The following is an 18,514-nucleotide window of genomic DNA, read 5'->3' as shown; positions in this document are numbered from 1 at the left end:
TGGTGAGTATGCAGGCCATGGAAGAACGGGGACATGTCTGGTGAGTATGCAGGCCATGGAAGAACGGGGACATGTCTGGTGAGTATGCAGGCCATGGAAGAACGGGGACATGTCTGGTGAGTATGCAGGCCATGGAAGAACGGGGACATGTCTGGTGAGTATGCAGGCCATGGAAGAACGGGGACATGTCTGGTGAGTATGCAGGCCATGGAAGAACGGGGACATGTCTGGTGAGTATGCAGGCCATGGAAGAACGGGGACATTTTTAGCTTCCAGGAATTGTGTTCAGATTATTGCGACATGGGGCTGTGTATTATCATGCTGAAACATGTGATGGTGGCGGATGAATGGCACGACGATGGGCCTCAGGATCCCGTCACGGTACCCCTGTGCATTCAATGCAATTGTGTTTGTTGTCCATAGTTTATGCCTGCCCATACCCTAACCCCACCGCCACCATGGTGCACTCTGTTCACAACATTGACATCAGCAAACCGCTTGCCCACACAACGCCATACATGCTGTCTGCCATCTGCCCGGAACAGTCGAAACTGGGATTCATCCGTAAAAAGCACACATGGAAGGTGAGCATTTGCACACTGAAGTTGGTTATGACGCCGAACTGCAGTCAGGTCAAGACCCTGGTGAGGACGACGAGCACACAGATGAGCTTCATTGAGACAGTTTCTGACAGTTTGTGTAGAAATTCTTCTGTTGTACAAACCCACAGTTTCATCAGCTGAGCCGGGTGGCTGGACTCGATCACGCAGGTTAAGAAACCAGATGTGGAGTTCATGGGCTGACGTGGTTACATGTGGTCTGCAGTTGTGAGGCCAGTTGGATGTACTGTCAAGTTCTCTAAAATGACATTGGAGGCCGCTTATGGGAGAGAAATGAACGTTGAATTCTTTGCCAACAGCTCTGGTGGACATTCCTGCAGTCAACATGCCAATTGCACTCTTCCTCAAAACTTGAGACATCTGTGGCATTGTGTTGTGTGACAACTGCACATTCTAGAGTGGCCTTTTATTACCCCCAGCATAAGGTGCACCTATGTAATGATCATACTGTTTTAATCAGCTTTTTGATATGCTACACCTGTCCGGTGGATGGATTATCTTGGAAATGGAGAAATAATCACTAACAGGGATGTAAACACATTTGTGCAATAATCTTTGTGCGTATGGAATATTTCTGGTATGTTTTATTTCAACTCATGAAACATGGGACCAACACTTTACATGTTGCGTTTGTTTCTGGTCAGTATCCATCACTTACTAGCACCCACACAACTCAGCTCAGGCAGATCCAGCTCAGGGGCCAAGCTCATGAGATCCTTCAGCAGCAGATAAAACATTTTATGACAAAGTAATGTGTTTTGGCAAAAAATGTTAGTGCATTGATTCGTTGCTCTAATCAAAACGAATCGCACCGACTCATTTCCAACTAAAACTTATCTGAGCCCATGTATGTAGATACATGGAGAGATTCACATAACTCGTTATAACCCTATTGTCGAGGGCTGTCAATTTTTTAAAATTATTATTATCAAGTTAATTGCTAAACTTTACAAGAATATTGACGTCTTCATTTTGTGTAAGTTAGCAAAATTAGGTAAATTGAGAAAAGCACACTTTAACCTCAATGTCAACTTGTTTTTACATGGCATTGTAGATTTTAGCTGATGATCTGTTCAGATGTTTTCTGTGTATTTTAACACTTTCAGACAATGAGATTAATCACAAGGGGGAAAAAATAACCCTACATAGTGCTTATGGATGTGTTATAACCCTACATAGTGCTTATGGATGTGTTATAACCCTACATAGTGCTTATGGATGTGTTATAACCCTACAGCTGACGGCAGCGACAGACAGGATTAACTCTTTACGGGAGGAACAGGAAACCCTGAGACATGAGAATGAGACCATTGTCCAGAGCACTCAGAAGAAAGAGGAGGTCAGTCAGGACACTCACTTCCTATGCATCTGCAACCGTTTTCAGTCTGCACGACCGCCATCGAAGTCAGACAATATGAAGATATGGCATTTCACGTCCTGTGTGACTTCCTAGGCGACCCTGGAGGACAGTGCAGTAGAGCTGGAGACATACAGACAGACACGACAGGGCCTGGATGAGATGTACAGTGTGGTGTGGAAACAGTACCAGGAGGAGAAACGCATCAGACAGGTGTGTGTGTGATAAACAACTATCTCTACATTTCTTTGAGATCCTAGCTAACTAGCATGTGTTATACTGCCTCTACAATAGCTGTGTGTGTGTTCCTGTACCTTTTATTTCTGTGTGTAGGAGTTGGAGAGGGAGCTGAAACTGCAGGTAGGACTAAAGCAGGAGATGGAGATGGCCATGAGGCTTCTGGAGAAAGACACGCATGAGAAACAGGACACACTGCAAGCCCTCCGACAACAACTAGACCAGGTCAAAACCCTCAACCTGCAGATGTTCCATAAGACACAGGTAACACACACGGACAGAAATACACACACACAAGCTCACGCAAACATGACACACACACTCTCACTTACGCAGCAACACCTCTTGACGGAGAGAGAGTGTGTGTGTGTAGGACTGTGAGCGCGAGGCCCAGAGGAAGGAGGAGGAAGAGGGACAACTGGAGGAGAAGATGAACCAGATGGAGACCACCATTAAAGAGATGGAGCAGAGGTTTGTGTGGACGTGTTTAACCAGAAGTCCCCACAAGAATAGTAAACATACTACATTTGGGGACATTTTGTTACTCCCCACAATGTCAAATGCTACTTTTAGGGGGTTTAGTGTAAAGGTTAGAATTGGGTTTGGGATAATGAACTAGGGTTAGTTTTAGGGTAAGGGTTAGAGAAAATAAGATTTTGAATGGGACTGAATTGTGTGTCCCCACAAGTTCAGTTGTACAAGACTGTGTGTGTGGTGCAGAGTGGTGTCCGTAATGGTTTCTGTGTTTTAACATGATTGAAAACTAATTGTAGCCCATCTATTTTCAGACTGCAGAACTCTGAGCGTGATCGAAGACAGAGTGACCAGACAGAGAGAGACATGAGGGCCGAGTTGGAGGGCAGAGTAGACTCCCTACAGAAACAGCTGTCTGACCTGGACACACTGAGGTACGTATGGACACACACACACACACACACACACACTCGTTGTGATCAACTCTCCCCTGTCTCTCTAGGCTGGGTCTGGAGAGTGATCTGCGCAGTGAGAAGGAGCAGAGACAGGCCATTCAGAGAGCTCTGCAGAGAGAACAGGACAACAGCACCGAGCTACGCACCCAACTACAACAGATACAGGGGCTACACACGGTCAGTGTCTCTCACACAATCAGAGAGAGAGAAGAGAAGTCTACCTCCCGTTTTTCTTCTGAGCTGGTTTCTGTGGGTTTCTAGGAGCTGCAGGAAGTTCATCAGGAGAAGAAGCAGCTCCAGCTGACCTGTCAGGACCAGGAGACGGCCTTACAGGAGATGGGCCTACACCTCAGCCAGTGAGTACTGTACTAGAGTGCCTTACAGGAGATGGGCCTACACCTCAGCCAGTGAGTACTGTACTAGACGGCCTTACAGGAGATGGGCCTACACCTCAGCCAGTGAGTACTGTACTAGACGGCCTTACAGGAGATGGGCCTACACCTCAGCCAGTGAGTACTGTACTAGACGGCCTTACAGGAGATGGGCCTACACCTCAGCCAGTGAGTACTGTACTAGACGGCCTTACAGGAGATGGGCCTACACCTCAGCCAGTGAGTACTGTACTAGACGGCCTTACAGGAGATGGGCCTACACCTCAGCCAGTGAGTACTGTACTAGACGGCCTTACAGGAGATGGGCCTACACCTCAGCCAGTGAGTACTGTACTAGACGGCCTTACAGGAGATGGGCCTACACCTCAGCCAGTGAGTACTGTACTAGACGGCCTTACAGGAGATGGGCCTACACCTCAGCCAGTCAGTACTGTACTAGACGGCCTTACAGGAGATGGGCCTACACCTCAGCCAGTGAGTACTGTACTAGACGGCCTTACAGGAGATGGGCCTACACCTCAGCCAGTGAGTACTGTACTAGACGGCCTTACAGGAGATGGGCCTACACCTCAGCCAGTGAGTACTGTACTGTACTAGACAGGCTTACAGGAGATGGGCCTACACCTCAGCCAGTGAGTACTGTACTAGACAGCCTTACAGGAGATGGGCCTAAACCTCAGCCAGTCAGTACTGTACTAGACGGCCTTACAGGAGATGGGCCTACACCTCAGCCAGTGAGTACTGTACTAGACGGCCTTACAGGAGATGGGCCTACACCTCAGCCAGTGAGTACTGTACTAGACGGCCTTACAGGAGATGGGCCTACACCTCAGCCAGTCAGTACTGTACTAGACGGCCTTACAGGAGATGGGCCTACACCTCAGCCAGTGAGTACTGTACTAGACGGCCTTACAGGAGATGGGCCTACACCTCAGCCAGTGAGTACTGTACTAGACGGCCTTACAGGAGATGGGCCTACACCTCAGCCAGTGAGTACTGTACTGTACTAGACAGGCTTACAGGAGATGGGCCTACACCTCAGCCAGTGAGTACTGTACTAGACAGCCTTACAGGAGATGGGCCTAAACCTCAGCCAGTCAGTACTGTACTAGACGGCCTTACAGGAGATGGGCCTACACCGCAGCCAGTGAGTACTGTACTAGACAGCCTTACAGGAGATGGGCCTAAACCTCAGCCAGTCAGTACTGTACTAGACGGCCTTACAGGAGATGGGCCTACACCTCAGCCAGTGAGTACTGTACTAGACAGCGTTACAGGAGATGGGCCTACACCTCAGCCAGTCAGTACTGTACTAGACGGCCTTACAGGAGATGGGCCTACACCTCAGCCAGTGAGTACTGTACTAGACGGCCTTACAGGAGATGGGCCTACACCTCAGCCAGTGAGTACTGTACTAGACGGCCTTACAGGAGATGGGCCTACACCTCAGCCAGTGAGTACTGTACTGTACTAGACAGGCTTACAGGAGATGGGCCTACACCTCAGCCAGTGAGTACTGTACTAGACAGCCTTACAGGAGATGGGCCTAAACCTCAGCCAGTCAGTACTGTACTAGACGGCCTTACAGGAGATGGGCCTACACCGCAGCCAGTGAGTACTGTACTAGACAGCCTTACAGGAGATGGGCCTAAACCTCAGCCAGTCAGTACTGTACTAGACGGCCTTACAGGAGATGGGCCTACACCTCAGCCAGTGAGTACTGTACTAGACAGCGTTACAGGAGATGGGCCTACACCTCAGCCAGTGAGTACTGTACTAGACAGCCTTACAGGAGATGGGCCTACACCTCAGCCAGTGAGTACTGTACTAGACGGCGTTACAGGAGATGGGCCTACACCTCAGCCAGTGAGTACTGTACTAGACAGCCTTACAGGAGATGGGCCTAAACCTCAGCCAGTCAGTACTGTACTAGACGGCCTTACAGGAGATGGGCCTACACCTCAGCCAGTGAGTACTGTACTAGACGGCCTTACAGGAGATGGGCCTACACCTCAGCCAGTGAGTACTGTACTAGACGGCCTTACAGGAGATGGGCCTACACCTCAGCCAGTGAGTACTGTACTAGACGGCCTTACAGGAGATGGGCCTACACCTCAGCCAGTGAGTACTGTACTAGACGGCCTTACAGGAGATGGGCCTACACCTCAGCCAGTGAGTACTGTACTAGACGGCCTTACAGGAGATGGGCCTACACCTCAGCCAGTGAGTACTGTACTAGACGGCCTTACAGGAGATGGGCCTACACCTCAGCCAGTGAGTACTGTACTAGACGGCCTTACAGGAGATGGGCCTACACCTCAGCCAGTGAGTACTGTACTAGACGGCGTTACAGGAGATGGGCCTACACCTCAGCCAGTGAGTACTGTACTAGACAGCCTTACAGGAGATGGGCCTAAACCTCAGCCAGTCAGTACTGTACTAGACGGCCTTACAGGAGATGGGCCTACACCTCAGCCAGTGAGTACTGTACTAGACGGCCTTACAGGAGATGGGCCTACACCTCAGCCAGTGAGTACTGTACTAGACGGCCTTACAGGAGATGGGCCTACACCTCAGCCAGTGAGTACTGTACTAGACGGCCTTACAGGAGATGGGCCTACACCTCAGCCAGTGAGTACTGTACTAGACGGCCTTACAGGAGATGGGCCTACACCTCAGCCAGTGAGTACTGTACTAGACGGCCTTACAGGAGATGGGCCTACACCTCAGCCAGTGAGTACTGTACTAGACGGCCTTACAGGAGATGGGCCTACACCTCAGCCAGTGAGTACTGTACTAGACGGCCTTACAGGAGATGGGCCTACACCTCAGCCAGTGAGTACTGTACTAGACGGCCTTACAGGAGATGGGCCTACACCTCAGCCAGTGAGTACTGTACTAGACGGCCTTACAGGAGATGGGCCTACACCTCAGCCAGTCAGTACTGTACTAGACGGCCTTACAGGAGATGGGCCTACACCTCAGCCAGTGAGTACTGTACTAGACGGCCTTACAGGAGATGGGCCTACACCTCAGCCAGTGAGTACTGTACTAGACGGCCTTACAGGAGATGGGCCTACACCTCAGCCAGTGAGTACTGTACTGTACTAGACAGGCTTACAGGAGATGGGCCTACACCTCAGCCAGTGAGTACTGTACTAGACAGCCTTACAGGAGATGGGCCTAAACCTCAGCCAGTCAGTACTGTACTAGACGGCCTTACAGGAGATGGGCCTACACCGCAGCCAGTGAGTACTGTACTAGACAGCCTTACAGGAGATGGGCCTAAACCTCAGCCAGTCAGTACTGTACTAGACGGCCTTACAGGAGATGGGCCTACACCTCAGCCAGTGAGTACTGTACTAGACAGCGTTACAGGAGATGGGCCTACACCTCAGCCAGTGAGTACTGTACTAGACAGCCTTACAGGAGATGGGCCTACACCTCAGCCAGTGAGTACTGTACTAGACGGCGTTACAGGAGATGGGCCTACACCTCAGCCAGTGAGTACTGTACTAGACAGCCTTACAGGAGATGGGCCTAAACCTCAGCCAGTCAGTACTGTACTAGACGGCCTTACAGGAGATGGGCCTACAGCTCAGCCAGTGAGTACTGTACTCGACGGCTTACAGGAGATGGGCCTACACCTCAGCCAGTGAGTACTGTACTAGACAGGCTTACAGGAGATGGGCCTACACCTCAGCCAGTGAGTACTGTACTAGACGGCCTTACAGGAGATTGACCTACACCTCAGCCAGTCAGTACTGTACTAGACGGCCTTACAGGAGATGGGCCTACACCTCAGCCAGTGAGTACTGTACTGTACTAGACGCCCTCACAGGAGATGGGCCTACACCTCAGCCAGTGAGTACTGTACTAGACAGGCTTACAGGAGATGGGCCTACACCTCAGCCAGTGATTACTGTACTGTACTAGACAGGCTTACAGGAGATGGGCCTACACCTCAGCCAGTGAGTACTGTACTAGACGGCCTTACAGGAGATGGGCCTACACCTCAGCCAGTGAGTACTGTACTAGACGGCCTTACAGGAGATGGGCCTACACCTCAGCCAGTGAGTACTGTACTAGACGGCCTTACAGGAGACGGGCCTACACCTCAGCCAGTGAGTACTGTACTAGACGGCTTACAGGAGATGGGCCTACACCTCAGCCAGTGAGTACTGTACTAGATGGCCTTACAGGAGATGGGCCTACACCTCAGCCAGTGAGTACTGTACTGTACTAGACAGGCTTACAGGAGATGGGCCTACACCTCAGCCAGTGTGTACTGTACTAGACAGGCTTACAGGAGATGGGCCTACACCTCAGCCAGTGAGTACTGTACTAGACGGCCTTACAGGAGATGGGCCTACACCTCAGCCAGTGAGTACCGTACTAGGCGGCCTTACAAGAAATGGGCCTACACCTCAGCCAGTGAGTACTGAACTAGGCCCACTCCTAATCCTCTTAACATCCCTCTTCATTTACTTCCTTTGTTCCATCTTTTTGTGACTCTCTCATAGGTCTAAACTGAAGATGGAGGATTTCAAAGAGGTCAACAAAGCCCTGAAGGTAAGGGGTTCCCTGTCCTACATGAACACTTCCCCTAGCCCACCGTTATACCAAGTCTCTATGGAGTTTACTAGTGAAGAACAGACGAGACATAGAAATTCACCTCTGGTCATAGGGTCCTTCAGGAGAAGTCTATAACCCCCACCTACACGACAGACACACGCTCACTCATTTCTGTAATCATTTGTGATTGAGCGTTGTTTTCTGTCTGTGTCCATCAGGGCCAAGCCTGGCTGAAAGACGATGAGGCTACACAGTGTAAACACTGTCAGAAGGAGTTCTCTATCGCTCGCAGAAAGGTAAAGCTCTGTCCATCCATCAGTTGTGGACTATGGTCTGTGGCAGATGTAAAGAAAGATTTATACTGAACAAAAATAAACGCAACATGACAACAATTTTACTGAGTTAGTTCATATAAGGAAATCAGTCAATTGAAATAAATGAGGCCCTAATCTATGGCGTTCACATGACTGGGTAGGGGTGTAGCCTGGAGGGAATAGGCCCACCCAATCAGAATGAGTTATTCCCCACAAAATGACTATTTCAGACAGCAATACTCCTCAGTTTCATCAGCTGTCCGGGTGGCTGGTCTCAGACAATCCCACAGGTGAAGCCGGATGTGGAGGTCCTGGGCTGGCGTGGTTACATGTGGTCTGCGGTTGTGAGGCCGGTTGGACGTACTGCCAAATTCCCTAAAATGACATTAGTGGCTGCTTAAGGTAGAGAACTGAACATTGAATTTTCTGCCAACAGCTCGGGTGGACATTCCTGCAGTCAAGCATACTAATTGCACGTGCCCTTAACTTTAGACAACTGCACATTTTTGTGGCCTTTTGTTGTCCCCAGTACAAGGTGCACCTGTGTAATGATCATGCTTCTTGATTTGCCACTCCTGTCAGGTGGATGGATTATCTTGGCAAAAGAGAAATGCTCACCAACAGGGATGTAAACACATTTGTGCACAAAATTTAACCGTAAGCTTTGTGTGTTTGAAACATTTCTGGATGTTTTCAGCTCATGAAACCAACATGTTGCGTTTTTAAAAATTTTGTTCAGTGTATAAATGCCTTCGTTTGAAACGCTCTCATTTGCCACAAGTGTTACAAATAGTTATACTTGGACATTTGTGTTTTCTCTCCCTCTCTGCAGCACCACTGTAGGAACTGTGGAGATATCTACTGTAACAGTTGTTCTAGTAATGAGTTGGCCCTGCCCTCCTACCCTCGACCTGTACGGGTCTGTGACATCTGCCACTCCCTACTGCTGCAGAGGAGCACCTCTTCCACCTCCTCTTGACACACACAAGTAGACCCTCATACACACACTCCTTGATACAAGCAGACCCTCATACACACACTCCTTGATACAAGCAGACCCTCATACACACACTCCTTGATACAAGCAGACCCTCATACACACACTCCTTGATACAAGCAGACCCTCAGACACACACTCCTTGATACAAGTAGACCCTCATACACACACTCCTTGATACAAGTAGACCCTCATACACACACTCCTTGATACAAGTAGACCCTCATACACACACTCCTTGATACAAGTAGACCCTCATACACACACTCCTTGATACAAGTAGACCCTCATACACACACTCCTTGATACAAGTAGACCCTCATACACACACTCCTTGATACAAGTAGACCCTCATACACACACTCCTTGATACAAGTAGACCCTCATACACACACTCCTTGATACAAGTAGACCCTCATACACACACTCCTTGATACAAGTAGACCCTCATACACACACTCCTTGATACAAGTAGACCCTCATACACACACTCCTTGATACAAGTAGACCCTCATACACACACTCCTTGATACAAGTAGACCCTCATACACACACTCCTTGATACAAGTAGACCCTCATACACACACTCCTTGATACAAGTAGACCCTCATACACACACTCCTTGATACAAGTAGACCCTCATACACACACTCCTTGATACAAGTAGACCCTCATACACACACTCCTTGATACAAGTAGACCCTCATACACACACTCCTTGATACAAGTAGACCCTCATACACACACTCCTTGATACAAGTAGACCCTCATACACACACTCCTTGATACAAGTAGACCCTCATACACACACTCCTTGATACAAGTAGACCCTCATACACACACTCCTTGATACAAGTAGACCCTCATACACACACTCCTTGATACAAGTAGACCCTCATACACACACTCCTTGATACAAGTAGACCCTCATACACACACTCCTTGATACAAGTAGACCCTCATACACACACTCCTTGATACAAGTAGACCCTCATACACACACTCCTTGATACAAGTAGAATCCTCATACACACAATCCTTGATACAAGTAGACCCTCATACACACACTCCTTGATACAAGTAGACCCTCATACACACACTCCTTGATACAAGTAGACCCTCATACACACACTCCTTGATACAAGTAGACCCTCATACACACACTCCTTGATACAAGTAGACCCTCATACACACACTCCTTGATACAAGTAGACCCTCATACACACACTCCTTGATACAAGCAGACCCTCATACACACACTCCTTGATACAAGCAGACCCTCATACACACACTCCTTGATACAAGCAGACCCTCATACACACACTCCTTGATACAAGCAGACCCTCATACACACACTCCTTGATACAAGCAGACCCTCATACACACACTCCTTGATACAAGCAGACCCTCATACACACACTCCTCTTGACACACAAGTAGACACTCAATCTTTCTTCTCTCTAGGCTGTGCTCAAAGCCCACAGTACTCTTGGTCATTGAGAACACATTTTAATCCAATTTGAGCAGGAAATCTGGTGTGAGCTATAAAGTTGTTTCGCCACTTACCTGAAATTCAGGATCTTTGGGAATGGTTGACTTTAACTGTAGAGGGTTCTACCCTCCTCTTGGGCTAATACTGCCTTCTCTCTTTTAAACTCATCTGGAGGGATTTCACTAAATAAGATCAATAAACAATAGTGAGTCAGCGGGGCTAATTGTTTCATTGTTACGAACAAACTCCATTCCCAGTTATACTCCATATATACCCTCTAAGACGCCACATTTAAAATGATAGTTGTCGTTGAAGGGAGCCACAGGCTATTGGAACATCAGTGTTTGTTGTAATATGAATGACCGACTATGCAACTATCTCAATTGTGGGGAAATGTTAGATTAACTATTTCAATTCAATGCTATTATTGAAGGTCAGTTCAAGAAAAGCAACGTTGATTGACTTTATTATAGTAATTTAGAGCAGAACTTTTTCATTTAGCTTTGAAAAAGTCTTAGAGCTGATTTATATAGAATCATGTGAAAGTTTCACTTCGTGACGCAAAGGAATGTTCTTAGACATCTTGATGTGTTATTTCAGAATGTATATAATGAGTTTTATGTATACTAACAGCCATTTTCGGGCCAGTCATTGGGTGGGGGGGTTTGAGCAATGTTTTCTATCAAGATATTTAATAAACTTATCTGAATGAGTTTCTTCTTGACTGTATAGGAAACTACTCACCTCAAACAAGACAAACAAAGACATGTAAAACATCTTCAAATTGTATTCACTTTACAAGAAATACAAAGAATTCTGCATAGGCAGAAAGAAACCTTAAACAGAAACACTTCAGGTTTGTTTGCCAACTAAGTAAAGCATCCATCCCTCGGAGAATTCCCCCAAACCCTCCCATATAAAACTTAAACGTGCTCTTTGTTCACCATGTAAAATGTCAACTTCACACACCATTATTTTAACATTGTTTCAGACTTCAACAGAAAGGCTAGATATCTTTGCAGCTACTGGAGAAAAGTCCAGGAACATCTAGAAGACTATTTACAGAAGTGTTGGTTCATACGCTCATATGACAGTCCGGCAGGGTCAATGCTTTTCACTTGTGAAAATGTAGAATTGGAATTTGGTTTACTTTCTGAATTGACTGGAATTTAAATTGAATTTACCCCAACCCTGAAGTCAGTCACTTAATGGTCAAATAAAAGCTCAGATCAACAAAGTGAACTACTGTGGGTTAAATAGACAGACTGGGTCAATCACAGTTGGTTGTTTTTGAATCTTCGTTAAAACAACAAAAACACACACTTCCTGGTAAAGATGAAACAACCACGGTCATAGTTTGTGTTGCTGCAGTCATGTCATAAACAACAGGAGGAGAGGATGGAAACAAAACGGCTCTCATTTCTACCAACCTAACTTCAAAGGAGCCTCAATCATGAATACAATCTGTCTAAAACAATACATTTCCCAACCCTCACTATAAATTGGCTCAGAACTACAAAACCCATCCAAAAGACCAGGTGGGAACTACAATTCCAGTCCTTCCAGCCGAACACATGCTGGGTTAAAGACCTACATCCCCCATCCTGACCCCAGGCCATTGGAACTCCTGCCTCCACTGCCGCCATAGTAGCTGCTGCTCATACCGCCCTGGTTACCTGACAGGAGAGAGATACACACTATAGGACCGAGGAGTTCAGAGATCACACAGTCTAAAGCTTGACAGTCCGGGTCATGCGTAGATACATGTGAACAGGTGGGTGTGTTTTACAGAGCTGATACTCACTATAGTCACTGTAACCTCCCATGCTGCCCTGGCTGCTGTAGCCTCCAGAGTATCCAGAGCTCAGCCCTCCACTGCTATAGGACGACTGGCTCCCCATACCCCCCTGCATCGGACTGCCGTACGAGCCATTACTGCCCCCTGCTGTAGAGTTCAGGAACAGCTCCACATAGCGGTGCTCTGCAGGACAGAGACTGCTGGTTAGTACATGCATTTCATCATATTAAGGTGGGAAGGCTGGGGAGGAAGAGAGAAACAGTTTTTAAGAGTGCCTTTCATAATGGCGGTGGCCAGCTAAAAAAAAAAATTATAAAAAGACTCACGCATGTTGGCCTTGTCCTTCGACATGGCTGCCACCGCATCCTCATGTGTAGCAAACTCCACGTCAGCCTCTCCTGTCACTCTGCCGTCAGGACCGATCTCTACATGCACTCTCACTGGGTTCAGAGGAGAGAAGAACTACGGAGAGAGAGAGGGAGCAGTGTTATTCTCATCATCTCTCACACAGACCATTCTTAGTAGTATATCTTTGAACTCACGTTGTAGATGTCAGTCTCTGTGGCTCTATAGGGCAGACCCCTCATGTGAACACAGTGACCAGTGGTGCTCTGGAAGGAGGAGCTACTGTCACCATACCGCCCATCAGACACACCTGAGATTAGACGTATACACCTTAGTTATGGAGAGACTGGTCTGGGGCATGGAGACATCATACCGTCATGATAGAGGGCTAGGAAGAGCATGACTGGAGACATCATACCGTCATGATAGAGGGCTAGGAAGAGCATGACTGGAGACATCATACCGTCATGATAGAGGGCTAGGAAGAGCATGACTGGAGACATCATACCATCATGATAGAGGGCTAGGAAGAGCATGACTGGAGACCATCATACCGTCATGATAGAGGGCTAGGAAGAGCATGACTGGAGACATCATACCGTCATGATAGAGGGCTAGGAAGAGCATGACTGGAGACCATCATACCGTCATGATAGAGGGCTAGGAAGAGCATGACTGGAGACCATCATACCATCATGATAGAGGGCTAGGAAGAGCATGACTGGAGACCATCATACCATCATGAAAGAGGGCTAGGAAGAGCATGACTGGCGACATCATACCATCATGATAGAGGGCTAGGAAGAGCATGACTGGGAGACCATCATGTTATGATCCATAAACATTTATGACTGATAATGGCTCCCAATTAATCCAGTCGGCTGAAACAAAACAAGATCTTCTTACACTGTGCAGACATCACACACACACCCTCTCCCCAACACACACCTCCACCATAGCCTCCGCGTCTAGCCCTGTCGTAGGAGCCCCCTCCTCGGCCCCCCATCATGTTGTACCCACGGCCCCCAGACGGTCTGTCATAGGGCCCCGGTCTCTGCATCCCCATAGGTTTCCTCTGGGGTTCGTAGTGGGTCCTCACCTCGGCACGGCTGCTCTTGAAGATCTCAATGTACCTGAGATGCATACAGTACACACACCACCATGAAGACCACCACACACAGGAGGGGGTGTAGACTAGAGCTAGCTACTGTACAGCTCCTAAGGCTGAATCAATGTGTCTGTTCAAATGGAAAGGGTACCAATAAAGTTGGGTGTTCAATATGCAGGTGATAAGCTGACATTTTAGTGTATTTGCCTGTCATTGAGGGTACTGACAAAGTTGGGCAATTCAGGACAAGTGCTGCCAAGTGCAGTACTGCTCCATAGGTAGGTGAGTCTTGAACTATGTGAGACTTGATCTGGTGGGTAACAGTATACTGTCTAGTATAAAAGCCTTGACAGTACAACAGGCACTTTTCTTATGGTCACCTGCAGATACCCGATACAGTTAACACTGAGGTTACAGTACAATCTGTGTCCCTGCTATGGTCATTGTCCTGTTGTTATCCATGGAGACCCACTCTCTGAACATTACCTGTGAGTGACAGTGTGCAGGGTCCGTGTCCTCGTGTTGATTGGCCCTCAGTGAGTTAGAACACCTGTGAGAATCCTGTCTGTCTATTGGCTACCTGTAGTGATGTTTAGTGCCCAGGAACCAATCAGCTTCACTCTTAAGAATCAGGGTCAAATGGATATGCCCAAATTCAACTGCAATTTTTACTCTGCACTCTCAACCAAACTTGGTGACAAACCCGAGAGCTTACAAGACACCTCGGCACTAAACTCAGAATATGATCTATCTCCCAATGGTTTAAGAACAAGATAATGTGCTTCATTTTCCCAAAGACTGCTGTGAGTGAATGAGTGTTAGTGTGTTCTGATCTAATATTGTAACTATGTGTCTTTATACAATCAATATCGGAGTATGTGTTGTCTTAAATTAACTGTTCTGTTGAGTGTCAGTTATACCTGTTAATGCTTGTAAGTTGTACACCATAAGAACAGCAACTTTATCCAGCCAACCAGCCAACCATCCCCACCTGTGCCCTATTCTTTCCTTGTGTTTCTTTAGAGCCTTTTCAGCTATATCCTGTGAAGCAAACTGCACGAAGGCCTCCCCCGTACTCCTCCCCTGGAAGTCCAGCGGCAATGTTATCCCATTTGGCACGATTTCCAACCCTTCAACCCAAGGACAGATAACCCCAGTGGGGGACACAGTAAATCACATGCCCAGTTACAGAAAGGTAGCTTTCTCTGTTGTTGCTTTATTTATTCATGAAAACTATGCATTACGACATGTACTGTACATACCAGGTGAGTATTTTTAACCAATGAGACTCAGCAACCATTCAGGCTACTTACTTTTACTGCATTTGGGGGAACATAAAGGAGGATGAGAGGAAAGAGTGTCGAGAGAGAGAAAATGTGAAAAAAAATGAGGGAGAAAATTAGAGGAAATTAAGGAGAAAATGAGAGGGAGAAAATGAGAGGGAGAAAATGAGAGCGAGAAGGATACGGAAGAGGAAGCGATTGTAGCTGTGAAGGAATGAAAATAAGTGGCTCTGGCAGTACTTGTGTTACCTTTAGTACCCACCCATTCTATAATTGTCCCAGTGGGATGAATTACATATTTGTTATGATATAGTGGGTTCATGGGAAAACACCAAAGGACAACTGTCAAAGAAAAGTGACAGACGGGACTAGCATGTCAAGCCAAATTATTGTACAGAATAATTCATTTAAAAAAAGTGTTTGTTGGGACCAAACCAGTGATAGAGAAACTTAGGTGATGGGGGAAATCCTGGACAAACTATAGCTTATATAATGTAAGTCGCTCTGGATAAGATCATCTGCTAAATGACTGAAAAATGTAAATTATCCTGGATCATTGATGAGAGCTGAGGACGGTTTACCTCCTCCTACAGGATGTCATGGGGGTGTTCATGTGAACCAGTGGGAGTTAGCTACTGGTACCTGAGAGGAACTGGACAATCTCCTCCTTGCTGCAGCCGAAGGGGAGGCCTCGGAGCCTGACCAGGCCGTCTCCAGTCGTTTCTGGGCTGTTTGGACCAGAATGTTTCATCACCCAGTCCATTTCCACGTTGTTGGATTTAAACACTGTGGACAAACAAGTCAACACAAAGACCAAAGTCACTACTGCTAGTGTTACATAGTGTAAAAGGTTAAGAAATGTAGCCTAAAGTGAAGTCCCAAGGCACATATTATGCTTCAGCTGCAAACACTGAAACTTCAGGAAGACTTGGACAGTGACACACAAACACACACACCTTCCACATATCTGTGGCCCATGGTTTCTCTGTCCTTCTTCACAGCGATCTTCAGGTCATCCTCATTCTCCAGCTCAACGAAGGCCTCTCCGCTGGGTCGGCCCTCACGCGTGGAGGTAAAATGGATGCTGGTGCCATTGTTGGCGATTTTACAATCTATATGCCAAGAAGAGGGTAGAGGGACTCACAGTTACCTCAGATGTGAGAGGTGTTGGCTATAAAGGTGTTGTAGCAAGCTATTCAGGTTTTATCATAAAGGTGTTATTACCTGAGAAGAACCTCCGTACTTCATCCACAGAGCAGGACCATGGTAGGCCTCTCACACGCACCACGTAACCCTCTCCATCAGACATGGTTGGTATTCTCTTAAACCTGAGGAAAGTAAAGATGCACCAGGGTACAGTATGTTTGCAATGCTTAGATAACGTTAGCTAATTACCTTTACTCAGCTAGCTAGTTACCGAGCTGGCCATCTACATTGTATTTTACTTTTAGATAAGTGAATGAAGTTATGTAGCATTTGCAGCGATTTAGAATGTATAACGTCACAAGACATGATTAGCTATCTAACAGGCTAGCGCATTGTTGCCTCTAGCTAGCTAACGTCAGTTATATTCATTTAGCTGGCTAGCTAAATCCATTATCACGAAACATACTATTTCATTTACACATATCAAACTAGCTAGATTAAGTTAATGTGTCTAACGTTATTAGATAAGAATAATTTCATTATCGTCGACAGTCAGACACAAATGTCAGGCCTGGCGTTAGCTCGATAAATTAGCGCTTAACGTTCGCTACCTGGCTTGCTAGCTTAATCAAATTGGCTGACCTAAACAGCAAGCAAGGACTCACAAGCTAAAGGTATTATCACAAATCACATTCGTTGAAAAATAAACATAGATACCTGTTAATTTGAATTCAGTGACAATATTATCACTACTACGATTGGTAGTATAGCTAGCTAGCTGTGTTTCGCGGTGTCAGGTCGGTCTGTTTCTGCTAGCTAGCTCCTAGCTTGCTAACTTGGTCCACGCCCAAGTATGACGTAGCCTATCTGGGCCCTGTCTGTGTCCCCATTTCACTGAGGAATCTTTCAAATGAAAACTGTACCAATGCTGAAGACTAAACGACACCTATCTAGTTTCTTGGGAAACTTGCAAGCTATTTCTTGCTGTCAAATTTAACAATTACATAGCTTTCCAATACTCGTGAGAAAAAAATGCACTAACATTACTCTCAGGTACATCCCTAATATAACATTTAAGCACCTATAGGGGTTCCGCCAGTGTTGCAATCTGAGGAACACCCAAAGGTGCCTCCAGAAACCTTTTCTTAGTAAGAGTGTGGCGCAATGGGATTAAGTGCATTTCTCATCTGATCATCTGTGAAGAGTGCCTGACAATGAAAACAACCTATACTGGAACGTGCCTTAAATCTCCAATGTCAAGTTCACAGAGGAACACAAATTTAATTGAGTTAACTCCCGGGTGGTGCAGTGGTCTAAGGCAGCGCCAGCGGTGCCACCGGAGACTCGAGGTTCGCACTAGTGCGACCGGGAGGTCTGTGGGGCGACGCACAATTGGCCTACGACTGTCTGAGTGGGGGTGGGGGTGAGGGGGAACTGAAAAATAGCGGAGGATGAGGGGATTTGATTAATCTGGCCTGGGTATGTGTTGCGTGCCTCCTAAAATGAAGGAGGTTCAGGAGTCATGAGCAGGAGACCAAGGAAGCCCCAGTAGCACAATCGTTTATTAGAAGTCCCAACTCAACAACAACAGGTGGAAGAACACGCCCAAACAAAGTCGCCACACACAGGGAATAAACGCAACACACGGAGAGAAACCTCTACTCCTAAAAGAAAATCCCGTGGCGCAACCACGCACCCCTAACATAGCAACAACAGCAAATAATCCCGCACACAGAATAGCAGGCAGCGCAGGTTAATAAACCCAACGAAATGAACTAATAGGACACAGGTGTAAAGAAAAAACAGACAGACACAAACGAAAAGAAAAAATGGATCGCCGAGCACCGCCCGAACAAGGAGAGGAGCCACCTTCGGTGGAAATCGTGACAGTATGAGTGTTTTGCACCGGGTGAAAATTGAT

General features: G+C 47.0%; 2 protein-coding genes across 3 annotated transcripts in view; one reads left to right on the top strand and one right to left on the bottom strand.

The window, feature by feature from the left end:
• LOC135526655 (RUN and FYVE domain-containing protein 1-like) overlaps positions 1-11,626 on the top strand; it is a 29,270-nt gene extending 17,644 nt beyond the window's left edge. For both annotated transcript variants that reach the window (XM_064955190.1, XM_064955189.1), the window contains exons 6-15: positions 1,858-1,959; positions 2,074-2,190; positions 2,311-2,478; positions 2,588-2,685; positions 3,003-3,122; positions 3,191-3,320; positions 3,405-3,499; positions 8,059-8,107; positions 8,329-8,406; positions 9,257-11,626. In XM_064955190.1, the coding sequence (XP_064811262.1) occupies positions 1,858-1,959; positions 2,074-2,190; positions 2,311-2,478; positions 2,588-2,685; positions 3,003-3,122; positions 3,191-3,320; positions 3,405-3,499; positions 8,059-8,107; positions 8,329-8,406; positions 9,257-9,403 (1,104 nt within the window). In that variant the 3' untranslated portion in view covers positions 9,404-11,626. The remainder of the gene's footprint in view (positions 1-1,857; positions 1,960-2,073; positions 2,191-2,310; positions 2,479-2,587; positions 2,686-3,002; positions 3,123-3,190; positions 3,321-3,404; positions 3,500-8,058; positions 8,108-8,328; positions 8,407-9,256) is intronic.
• A 54-nt stretch (positions 11,627-11,680) lies between these two features.
• On the bottom strand, positions 11,681-17,434 carry LOC135526656 (heterogeneous nuclear ribonucleoprotein H-like). The gene is made up of 10 exons (XM_064955191.1): positions 17,311-17,434; positions 16,672-16,775; positions 16,404-16,559; positions 16,090-16,233; positions 15,156-15,294; positions 14,005-14,189; positions 13,254-13,366; positions 13,038-13,173; positions 12,718-12,894; positions 11,681-12,589 (listed from the first exon to the last, which is right to left on the bottom strand). The coding sequence occupies exons 2-10, from the start codon at positions 16,754-16,756 to the stop codon at positions 12,504-12,506; spliced, it is 1,221 nt and encodes a 406-aa protein (XP_064811263.1). The 5' UTR covers positions 16,757-16,775; positions 17,311-17,434; the 3' UTR covers positions 11,681-12,503.
• Positions 17,435-18,514: the final 1,080 nt, after the last annotated feature.

The sequence above is a fragment of the Oncorhynchus masou genome, chromosome 32, assembly GCF_036934945.1.
Source record: "Oncorhynchus masou masou isolate Uvic2021 chromosome 32, UVic_Omas_1.1, whole genome shotgun sequence".
NCBI lineage: Eukaryota > Metazoa > Chordata > Actinopteri > Salmoniformes > Salmonidae > Oncorhynchus > Oncorhynchus masou.
Note: the sequence above shows the minus strand (reverse complement) of the source record. Positions and strands in the feature narration are given on the sequence as shown.